Source organism: Cervus elaphus, chromosome 30 (genome assembly GCF_910594005.1).
Source record: "Cervus elaphus chromosome 30, mCerEla1.1, whole genome shotgun sequence".
NCBI lineage: Eukaryota > Metazoa > Chordata > Mammalia > Artiodactyla > Cervidae > Cervus > Cervus elaphus.
Window position 1 is genome coordinate 69,569,707 of NC_057844.1, and position 12,242 is coordinate 69,581,948.

Here is a 12,242-nt window from a genome sequence, read left to right on the forward strand (position 1 = left end):
ATGTTGAGCACTAGGTAATGGGTAACTATTTTTAAAATATCACATGTGTGTTTTAGGTAAGAGAAATAGTCTGATGACAGTGGCATTTGTTGTTGTTCATTCACTAAGTCATGTTCAACTCTTTGTGACTGCATGAACTGCAGCACGCCAGGCCTTCCTGTTCCTCACTATCTCCCGGAGTTTGCCCAAGTTCATTTCCATTGAGTCGGTGATGCCATCCAGCCATCTCATTCTTTGCCACCCTCTTCTCTTTTTGCCTTTGGCAAAGTGACATTATATTGTATTAAAATTATTGTCAGAGACAGTTTCCAGGCCCATAAATATCATCTCATGAGTTTGTATCACAGAGATTCTAGGTCTGTAGTCCTTGGAGATTTTGATGGATACTTTCTTATGTAGACTCACAGAATAAAAATCAGTTGTTTTCAAGATAGACCACTGAGCATTAAATATTTCAGAGTAATGTAATTTTCATACAATTTGCCAAAGTCCCAAATAAAACTAAGTTAGAAGTGTCAATTATCTACAATTCTTGTCATTGAAATCATCACCTCCAAGAAGTCTTCCTATTGCTAAACAAGTGAAAATGAAGATGAGATATGGAAGTTAGATTTAGGTATTTTAATTTTCCAAAAAAAGTTTGGGACTGCTCTGAGCTTGTGAACTTGCACACAGCTGCCCTCAGCAAGATGCTGTGATTTATTGAGGAAAACTAAGTTGCAAAACATTTATTCCCCACACACCCCTCATTCAGGAAAAACAAAGAAAATCAGCAGCTTGTTAGAACTCAACTGACTCTTCACATCCTTTCATGGACACAAAGGGCAAATGCCCTTGAGCCACCAATGGCGGCCGTGGTGGGACCACCAGGGTGTGTGTCATTCCCTCCTCAGCACACATAGAACACACTGACTGCAGCTTTATGAAGTGAAAATGCTCAAGAAAAAGAAACTATGAAGGAGGTGTCCTCAGTCATTTCTTTCCAGAGAGGGGAGTGCAAAAGAACAGGTCACTGCATCTGGATATTGAGAGCGAAGCCTGAGACTCAGCATAATAAGTTATTATGGGTCACTTGCTTTTACAGCCTTTATGTGTCTCAGCGTCACTGACCCTTGCCTTTTATTGTGTCAGGAAAATGTGTAGGGAGATGTCAGGAGATGTCAGGGAAAGTGTGTAAAGAGTATCCCAGCCTCTCCCACTGAACAATGACTTTGTCATTTTGAGATCTTTGTGGGTGTTGATCCCTTCCCTAACCCCTTCCTCAAATCCCTCTTGGGGATGTTTAGTTTTAATATATATTTAATCCTAGTGCTTTGTGGATATTCCTATCAGTAGCTTGCTGTTTATATCCATAGTGGAGATCAAGGTTTAATTTTAATTAAGTCTAATGTTTACCTTTTTTTTTTCTTTTGTAGTTGATGTTTTATATCCTAAGAAACCTTTGCATATCCTTAGCAGTGTGACGATACCTTTCTATGTTCTATGTTTTTAGATATTGATGCATCTTGCACTAATTTTTGTATGTGGAAGAGTAATTAGTGGTTGAGGTTTATTTTTTCTAATTATTCTTCAGCATCAGTCCTTCCTGAATATTCAGGACTGATTTCCTTTAGGATTGACTGATTGGTTCTCCTTGCAGTCCAAGGGACTCTCAAGAGTCTTCTCCAATACCACAGTTCAAAAGCATCAATTCTTTTGTAGCCTTATGAAAATACATGGGGAATATTTCCATTTTTAATGGTCAGTTTAATGTGTCAGCTTGACCAGACTACATTCCTCAGTTATTCAATAAAAAGTGATGTGTGTGTTGCTCTGTAGGTATTTTGTAGATGCGATTGAGTCCAAAATCAATTGATTTTAAGTAGGGACAAGTATCCTACATAGTCCAATGAGCTCAGTTCAGTCAGTTATAAGGCTTTAAGAGCTAAGCCTTCCCTGAAATAAAAAGAAATTCTGGTTGTGGAGAACAGCATCAGCACCTTCCCACAGGTTCCAGCCTGTCCTCTGTAACAGCCAACCCTGAGGATTTTGGACTTGTCCAGTCAAATTAGATTGTGGAGTATTATCTTTTTTATATTGCTAGATTCAGTTCATTGGTATGTGTTTAATATCCCAAGACAGTTTGGTTTATAAAATTTTTCCTTCCTTTAATGTCTTTATCTTGTTTTAATATCATGATATTGCTGGACTCATGTACCCTGGAAAAGTTTGGTAAAACTTTTCTGCACAATGTTTTTGTGAAGCCTTCTAAACTTAAAGTCTTTTCTGTGGAAAATTTAAAAATTATGTATTCAGGGAATTCCCTGGTGGTCCAGTGGTTGCGACTTGGTACTTTCACTGCTGTGGGCCTGGGTTCGATTGATGGTAGGAAAACTAAGATCCCACAAGCTGCACGGTATGTCCAAAACAATAAAATAGAGTAAAATAAAATAAAGGATTCAAATTCTTAAATCAATATGCAATTATCCAGATTTTCTATGTCATTATGTTATTTTTGTATGTCATTTTTAAAGACATTTGACCTTTACATTAAAATTTAAAAATTGATCTGCATGGTGTTTATTATATTCTCTTTGTAATGCTCATGATATCTTTTGTATTAAAGTGAAAGCTAAAGTGTTAGTTCCTCAGTCATGTCTGACTCTTTAAAACCCCGTGGATTGTAGCCTGTCAGGCTCCTCTGTCCATGAGATTCTCCAGGTAAGAATACTGGAATAGGTTGCCATTTCCTTTGCTAGGAGATCATCCCAACCCAGGGCTCAAACCTGGGTCTCCCATATTGCAAGCAGATTCTTTACCATCTAAGCCGCCAGGGAAGCCCAATCTTTTGTATTATCCTCTTTTGATTCATGTAATGGTAAACGCCCCCCCCCTTTTTTTTTCTTTTGCATTTTGTGGTGATTTCAAAGAACTACGCTTTGTATTTGTTGATTTTTCTGCTTAGAAGTTAGCTTTCTTTTTCATTTGGGTCTTTTGTCATTAGTTGCTTAGTTGTGTCTGACTTTTTGCAGCCTCATGGACTGCAGCACCCCAGGCTTGCCTGTCCTTCACTATCTCCCAGAGTTTGCTCAAACTCATGTCCATTGAGTTGATGATGCAATCCAACCATTTCATCCTCAGTCCCTCCCTTCTCCTACTCCCTTCAGTCTTTCCCAGCATCAGGGTCTTTTCCAATGAGTCAGCTCTTTGCATCAGGCAGCCAAAGTATCGGAGCTTCAGCATCCAGTCTTTCCCATGAGTAATCAGCGTTGATTTCCTTTGGAACTTACTGGGTTGATCTCTTTCCTGTCCCAGGGACTCTCAAGAGTCTTTTTTTTTTTTCTTCTTATTTTCATTCTTCTACATAATTTAATATGCTGTTTGTTTATTTATAAGATGGATCTCAAAACCTTGACTTTTAGCTTTTTTAAAGACTTTTAATATTTTTTTAAATACAATTTTTTGGGAATATAGTTGTTTTACAATGTTGTGTTTATTTCAGCTGTACAGCACAATGATTCAGTTATACATATACATGTATTCATTCTTTTTTAGATTCTTTTCTCATATAGGTTATCATAGAATGTTGAGTAGCTTCCCTCTGATACACTTTTATAGTGCTCTTCTTTTAAAGGTGTACTTTGTTAAATTAGAAAATAAGTGGATTCCAGACTTAAAGTTTGTAATAAGGTTGAACCCTGACAAAAGAGGAAAGGAAGCTATTGATCAATGAGATATACTAAACATGGAGGAGGAAATAAACCTAAAGCTTGTTGTGGTGGTTAACAAACTGTGAACCAAACCCCACCATCCACACTTCAGTGGAGTTAGCTGTAACTCTCAGTTGGGAGTGAATTGAAGGATACCCAAGTCCCAGAGCTTACGTGGTTGTGAAAATATCCAAGGCAGCCAAATGAGGGATGAAGAATGTGATTAATGTATCCCAAGCAAAGGGCAGGTTTAGAAAAGCTTAGTCTTAGGCTTTGTATGTGTGTGTGCACTTGTTAGTCGCTCAGCTGTGTCCAGTTCTTTGCAATCTAATGGGCTAGACTGCCAACCTCCTCTGTCCATGTAATTCTCCAGGCAAGAATAATGGAGTAGGGTGCCAATCTCTTTTACAGGAGACCTTCCTGACCCAGGGATCAAACTTGGGTCTCCTGCATTGCAGATTCTTTAACATCTAAGTCACCAAGGAAATCCAGGGTCTGTATAGATCTCATCATATAGATTGGAGAAGGCAATGGCACCCCACTTCAGTACTTTTGCCTGGAATCTCCCATGGACGGAGGAGCCTGGTGGGCTGCAGTCCATGGGGTCACTAAGAGTCGGATGTGACTGAACGATTTCACTTTCACTTTTCACTTTCTTGCATTGAAGTAGGAAATGGCAACCCACTCCAGTGTTCTTGCCTGGAGAATCCCAGGGACAGCAGAGCCTGGTGGGCTGCTGTCTTTGGGGGCACACAGAGTTGGACATGACTGAAGCGACTTAGCAGCAGCAGCAGCAGCATATAGATAAGACTCACCAATGTTTTATAATGTTGCAATTTAACAGAGTTAAATGGGTTCTTTACCAGCTGAGCCACAAGGGAAGTCCAGGCAAAAAGATAGGACACTGAAAGATGAACTCCCCAGGCCTGTAGGTGCCCAATATGCTACTGGAGATCAGTGGAAAAATAACTCCAGAAAGAATGAAGAGACAGAGCCAAACCAAAAACAACACACAGTTTTGGATATGACTGGTGATAGAAGCAAGGTCCGATGCTGTAAAGAGCAATATTGCACAGGAACCTGGAATGTTAGGTCCATGAATCAAGGCAAATTGGAAGTGGTCAAACAGGAGATGGCAAGAGTGAACATCAACATTTTAGGAATCAGCAAACTAAAATGGACTGAAATGAGTGAATTTAACTCAGATGATCATTACATCTACTACTGTGGACAAGAATCCCTTAGAAGAAATGGAGTAGGCCTCATATTCAACAAATGAGTCTGAAATGCAGTACTTGGATGCAGTCTCAAAAATGACAGAATGATCTCTGTTCATTTCCAAGGAAAACCATTTAATATCACAGTAATCCAAGTCTATGCCCCGACCAGTAATGCTGAAGAAACTAAAGTTGAATGGTTCTATGAAGACCTACAAGACCTTTTAGAACTAACACCCAAAAAAGATGTCCTTTTCATTATAGGAGACTGGAATGCAAAAATAGGAAGTCAAGAAACACCTGAAGTAACAAGCAAATTTGGCCTTGGAGTACAGAATGAAACAGAGCAAATGCTAATAGAATTTCGCCAAGAGAACACACTGGTCAGAGCAAACACCCACTTTCAGCAACACAAGAGATGACTCTACACATGGACATCAGCAGATAGCCAACACCAGAGTTAGGTTGATTATATTCTTTGCAGTCAAAGATGGAGAAGCTCTGTACAGTCAGCAAAAACAAGACTAGGAGCTGACTGTGGCTCAAATCATGAACTCGTTATTGCCAAATTCAGACTTAAATTGAAGAAAGTAGGGAAAACCACTGACCATTCAGGTATGACCTAGATCAAATCCCTTACGATTATACAATGGAAGTAAGAAATAGATTTAAGGGACTAGATCTGATAGAGTGCCTGATGAACTATGGACAGAGGTTTGTGACATTGTATAGGAGACAGGGATCAAGACCATCCCCAAGAAAAAGAAATGCAAAAAAGCAAAATGGCTGTCTGAGGAGGCCTTACAATTAGCTGTGAAAAGAAGAGAAGTGAAAAGCAAACGAGAAAAGGAAAGATATACCCATTTGAATGGAGAGTTCCAAAGAATAACAAGGAGAGATAAGAAAGCATTTCTCAGTGATCAGTGGAAAGAAATAGAGGAAAACAACAGAATGGGTAAGACTAGAGATCTCTTCAAGAAAATTAGACATACCAAGGGAACATTTCATGCAAAGATGAGATCAATAAAGGACAAATGGTATGGACTTAACAGAAGCAGAAGATATTAAGAAGAGGTGGCAAGAATACACAGAAGAACTGTATAAAAAAGATCTTCATGACCCAGTTAATCATGATGGTGTAATCACTCACCTAGAGTCAGACATCCTGGAATGTGGAGTCAAGTGGGCCTTAGGAAGCATCACTACAAGCAAAGCTAGTGGATGTGATGGAATTCCAGTTGAGCTATTTCAAATCCTAAAAGATGATGCTGTGAAAGTGTTGCACTCAATATGACAGCAAAATTAGAAACCTCAGCAGTGGCCACAGGACTGGAAAAGGTCAGTTTTCATTCCAGTCCCAAAGAATGTTCAAACTAATGCACAGTTGCACTCATCTCACATGCTAGTAAAGTAATGCTCAAAATTTTCCAAGCCAGGCTTCAGCAATACATGAACTGTAAACTCCCAGATGTTTAAGTAGCTGGATTTAGAAAAGGCAGAGGAACCAGAGATCAAATTGCCAACATCCACTGGATCATCAAAAAAGCAAGAGAGTCCCAGAAAAATATCTACTTCTCCTTTATTGACTATGCCAAAGCCTTTGACTGTGTGGATCAAAATAAAGTGTGGAAAATTCAGAAAGAGATGGTAATACCAGACCACCTGACATGCCTCTTGAGAAACCTGTATGCAGGTCAGGAAGCAACAGTTGGAACTGGACATGGAACAACAGACTGGTTCCAAATAGGAAAAGGAGTACGTCAAGGCTGTATATTGTCACCCTGCTTTTTTAATTTATATGCAGAGTACATCATGAGAAATGCTGGACTGGATGAAGCACCAGCTGGAATCAAGATTGCCAGGAGAGATATCAATAACCTCAGATATGCAGATGACACCACCCCTGTTGCAGAAAGTGAAGAAGAACTAAAAAGCCTCTTGATGAAAGTGAAAGAGGAGAGTGAAAAAGTTGGCTTAAAGCTCAACATTCAGAAAACTAAGATCATGGCATCTGGTTCCATCACTTTCTGGCAAATAGATGGGGAAATATTGGAAACAGTGACTGACTAATTTTTTGGGCTCTAAAATCACTGCAGATGGTGATTGCAGCCTTGAAATTAAAAGACGCTTGCTCCTCGGAAGAAACGTTATGACCAACCTAGACAGCATATTGAAAAGCAGAGACATTACTTTGCCAACAAAATGTATGGATGTGAGAGTTGGACTATAAAGAAAGCTGAGTGCTGAAGAATTGATGCTTTTGAACTGTGGTGTTGGAGAAGACTCTTGAGAGTCCCTTGGTTTACAAGAAGATCCAACCAGTCCATCCTAAAGGAGATCAGTCCTGAGTGTTCTTTGGAAGGACTGATGCTGAAGCTAAAACTCCAATATTTTGACCACCTGTTGCGAAGAACTGACTCATTTAAAAGACTCTGATGTTGGGAAAGATTGAAGGCAGGAGGAGAAGGGAACAACAGAGGATGAGATGGTTGGATGGCATCACCAACTCGATGGACATGAGTTTGAGTAAACTCCGGGTGTTGGTGATGGACAGGGAGGCCTTGCGTGCTGCAGTCTATGGAGTTGCGAAGAGTCAGACATGACCGAGTGACTGAACTGAACTGAAATGGGTTGGGTGATATCAAAGGAGAAGCAGAGGTGATGAAGGAGGGTTTTGAGAACCAGAGCCAATCTCTAAACTTCCTGAGACGTGTGAGCTGCTCTATATGCTTCTGTGAAGACTTCACTGCCCCTTGGTTTGTGTTAAGTTTGTGTGCCTAACTCTGTGTCTAACTCTGTCTGACTCTGCAACCTCATGGACTGTAGCCAGCCAGGCTCCTCTTTCCATGGGGATTCTCCAGGCAGTAATACTGGAGAGGGTTGCCATGCCCTCCTCCAGGAGATCTTCCCAACCCAGGGATCAACCCAGTTCTCTTGTATTGCAGGTGGATTCTTTACCATCTGAACCACCAGGGAAGCCCTATCTCACCACAATATTGGGCAAATAGAATTTCTCCTCCAGGTATAGGCGATCATTCTCTGCAAACTAAAGAATTTTTCTGAATTGTGAAAAATCACGATTTTCTCTCAAGTGAAAGAGTTCATCTAAGATTTTTTTTTTTTTTTTTTTGTTCTGTGGATTCATTGACTTTGGATAGAATTTCCCAAATGGTGTGCTCCAAAAGGGAAATATATAAAAATAATGATTCTCCTTATTTGGGAGGCATCAGGACTTGGGTCACTTGCTTCTGGGTCAGTATGCTTCTTTCTATATACCCATCACTGTCTCTGTTCCATAGTGTGACAGAGGTGCAGAAGCACAGGCCATGGTGCTGTGATCCATCAGATGGGCCTGAAACCCAACTAGGTGGGAAGAATTGTGTGTGTAGCTTGAATTGGGCTTTTTGGAATTCCTGGGAATGTAGGAGAAAGAAATGAGGTTGGCTTCAAGGAAGGGGTTTATTGTGTGTTTATTGTACACTAGGATCTTTTGTTTCCTTCTTTAGATGTTGACTTTTTCTTAGATATTATTTTCATCTTCTACAAACTTCTATAAAGGGTTTAAGATGGCTGGCAATAAAAGATTCACGAATGTATATACATATGAGAGGAAAAGTGCTCAGTCATGTCCAACTCTTTGGGACCCCATGGAATGTAGCCTGCCAGGCTCTTCTGTCCATGGAATTCTCCAGGCAAGAATATTGGAGTGGGTTGCCAGTCCCTTCTCCAGGGGATCTTCCAAACCCAGGGATCAAACCTGGGTCTCCTGCATTACAGACGGATTCTTTACCATCTGAGTCACCAGGGGAACCAGTATGCTTTGTGTGTGTGTGTGTGTGTGTGTATGTGTGTGTGTGTGTAATAAAACTGTTGGATACATCCTCTTTGAATTGCTTTAGAATTTAGGGCCATGAAATCTGAACCTAGCTCCAGATTTTCTGAGAGCATTAGTAATGGGTCTTCAGTGGGTACCTAAGGAAAAAGCATTGGCATAGCTTCCATGGAACCCTTCATTTTGATCTTACCTCTGCTTCCCAGCTTACTTGACAGGCTGGGTTAGGCATAAAAGGCCCTCACCTGGAGTGGTTTATTTTTTTTATTTTTTGGAGTGGTTTAGTCACTCAATCTTGTCTGATTTTTTTTGACCCCATGGACTCTAGCCTTCCAGGTTCCTCTGTCCATGGGATGTTCCAGGCAAGAATGCTGGAGCAGGTTGCCATTTCCTTCTCCAATGAAACTTCCTGACCCAGGGATCAAACCTGGGTCTCCTGTATAGCAGTCATATTCTATAATGACTGATCCACCAGGGAAGCCACCTGGGGAGAGCCAGATTATTGAAACAGATAAATGTTGTCTATCAAATGATGCAACTCTGCTAAAAACCAGTAATTTGGATTTTTTTTATAATTGACATTTTAGTAGTTTTTTTTTTTTTTCCAAACAACAATGGCAAGACAAGTGACCTAAAGGCTAGACATAGAAGGAGCTGGAAGGACCCCTCCCCATGAACATGAAGGTTGTAGTATAGTGGGATGCACAGTCAAATCAGTGGCTGTAAGAAATTGTTTTCTGTAGATCTAATTGGAGGGAGGTCAGACAGCCCTAGTTTTCTCCACTTATGATTAGAATTTATTCCTTCAGAATTCCATCGTCTTCACTCTGAGTTTTCTTTTGATAGCACAGCAGAGGTGGGGAGAAACAGGAAAAGCACATGGGTCTCCATCCAGATCATGCAGTTTGGTTCCCATGGGCTCCTGGCCACAGAGTCACCGTTCTGGTTGTTTGTTCCTCCTGCCTGCAATGTGACTCTGGGATTCCCTGAGTACAAACTGTTCCTCCTCTCTTTCTCTAGGATAAGCAATACCTTCCTGGGAAACTTTAGGACAACCACTTACCCTCCCAACTTCATATTTCTTATCTGTAAAGAACAGCCAGTGTAAACTCAGACAAGCATCTCAACCTTCTCATCCCAGCTCCTTTTTGGTCAAAATTTCCATCAGCTATGATTACTGCCTGCAAGTCATTCATGCCATTCTTTCTATTTGTTAAACAAGCCTATGAAATCAGTCATAAGTCTTACAATTGTCTAAAAATATTCAGGTATTCTTCCCTGTGTTTCCCCAGCACGCTCTGCAGATCACCATGGATTTGTATCCACCTGAGATCATAAACTTCAGAGGCCTTGGCCCAGACTGGGTGAATCTGCAAGTCCCTACCACCTCACCCCACTTTCATAGCAGGCAGACACTAAATGTTGATTGCATTCTTATTGTCTGATACTGTCCTCCAGGGTATCATGCTTTTCCTGATAAAGATGGATGCTTAAATCAGCATCAACCAGTGATTTCATTTTCTATTCTACCTGCTGTCTTTTTTAGACCAAGATCATTTCCCAAGAGAATATCATCTCAGGGGATAATGTGATGATTAAGAGAATGTTCATGGAACTCAGCACAGGGCCTTACACACAGTACACACATTGTAAATGGAATCTGGTGTTGTTATAATTATTAACCTTTGGAATGGGCATTTTAAATACTTAGTATAATGATAGAAAGTTGGCTGTAAGTTGGGGGCAAGCTTAAACATGTCATAATGGCTCATGACATGGGCTTCCCAGCTCCGTGACTCAGGCTTTGCAGTCTCCATCAAGTTGCTTTTCCTCTCCCTGTGCCTCACTGTCTCCATTTGTAAAATTAGATAATACTGATACTAGATATGTTACACTGAATTTGTAATTAACCACTTCTTTATCCCTACATGGATAGCTGAGGCGTCTGGATTCCTCATCTTTGATACATGCTCACTCATCTCTCTAGTAACACCTGCTGACTCCTGATGGCTTGAGATGCAGCTCCTTCTCTCTGAGCCTCAAATAGTCTCCTCTGTTAAAAGCAGTAATGCCTGCCTCAAAGGGCTGCTGAGTGTGTCACAAGAGCTGATACCTAGAAAGTTCTTATCAGAGTGTTTGGTGCATGCAATAAATATCATGAGGACCACCTATAATTTTATTTTTTTGGAAGAGAAAGCATTCCCTGCTGTTTCAACAAGTTTCAAGGAAAGGAGTTTAATCCTAACAAATCAATAAAATTTATCTTTGAAAAGTATCCTTGACATGAAGTCCTCTGTATTTTCGCTATTTCAGACATTTCTACTTGTGATTGGTGTGGTGGTCGTGATGGTGGCTGCAATTCCTTGGACTGCTATACCTGTGATTCCGTTTGGCATCAGTTTCTTTTTTCTTAGGCGATATTTCTTAGAGACGTCACGAGATGTAAAACGCCTGGAATGTACAAGTGAGTACCAGGGCTGTCAGGTTGGGATGGTAGTGCAGTCTGTCTTCCACTCATACTGCAATTAACCAGACCTCTGAAACCCTGCAGACTGTTCTGTGGAATTTCTCACTGTTAACATTAGGTGATTGAAAGTTATGGCCCCTGAGGGTAGGTTTGGCCCTTAAGGCAAATGGAGCTGGCGGTGTGTCAGCTGCACTTTGCATTTTAGCCAAAGGAGGACAGATGTGAGCACCATGAGGACAGGGACCATTTCTGTCTTGTTCACGACATACTTCCTAACACAGAGTATCCACTCGGTTAATACTATTCTTGAAAGTATTTCATCATGTTGGAACTATTGTAGAAGGAAAATAGAGAATTTTTCTTCAAAAGAAAGCTGAGCACTGAAGAATTGGTGCCTTTGAACTGTCATGTTGGAGAAGACTCTTGAGAGTCCCTTGGACTGCAAAGAAATTCAACCAGGCCATCCTGAAAGAGGTCACTCCTAGGTGTTCATTGGAAGGACTGATGTTGAAGCTGAAACTCCCATACTTTGGCCACCTGATGCAAAGAGCTGACTCATTTGAAAAGACCCTGATGCTGGGAAAGATTGAAGGCAGGAGAAGAGGATAAGATGGTTGGATGGCATCACCGGCTCAATGGACATGAGTTTATCAAAACTCTGGGAGTTGGTGATGGGCAGGGAGGCCTGGCGTGTTGCAGTCCCATGGCATTACAAAGAGTCGGACAGGACTGAGCAACTGAACTGAACTGAAAGTTACCAGAAATGACAAGGAAAGGAAAAGATGAGGAAAAGGAAAGGAGATCTCAGGAAATATATGTCAGAAGTGATATATTTGAAAAATACATTCTTTCACATGTTCTAGTAAGTTGCAGTTGTTAAAAGTATTGAAATGATGTCTATTAGTCACTCAGTCATGTCTGACTCTTTGCAACCACATGGACTGTAGCCCACCAGGCTCTTCTGTCCTTGGAATTCCCCAGGCAAGAACACTGGAGTGGGTAGCTGTTCCCTTCTCCAGAGGACCTTCCTGACCCAG

The 12,242-nt window shown here is 40.8% G+C and overlaps 1 protein-coding gene across 2 annotated transcripts in view; it reads left to right on the plus strand.

Annotated features, from left to right (window-relative positions):
- Positions 1 to 12,242, plus strand: part of LOC122687096 (ATP-binding cassette sub-family C member 4-like) — an 860,243-nt gene that overhangs the window by 789,057 nt on the left and 58,944 nt on the right. For both annotated transcript variants that reach the window (XM_043892534.1, XM_043892535.1), the window contains one exon: positions 11,052 to 11,202. In XM_043892534.1, coding sequence (XP_043748469.1) covers positions 11,052 to 11,202 — 151 coding nt within the window. The remainder of the gene's footprint in view (positions 1 to 11,051; positions 11,203 to 12,242) is intronic.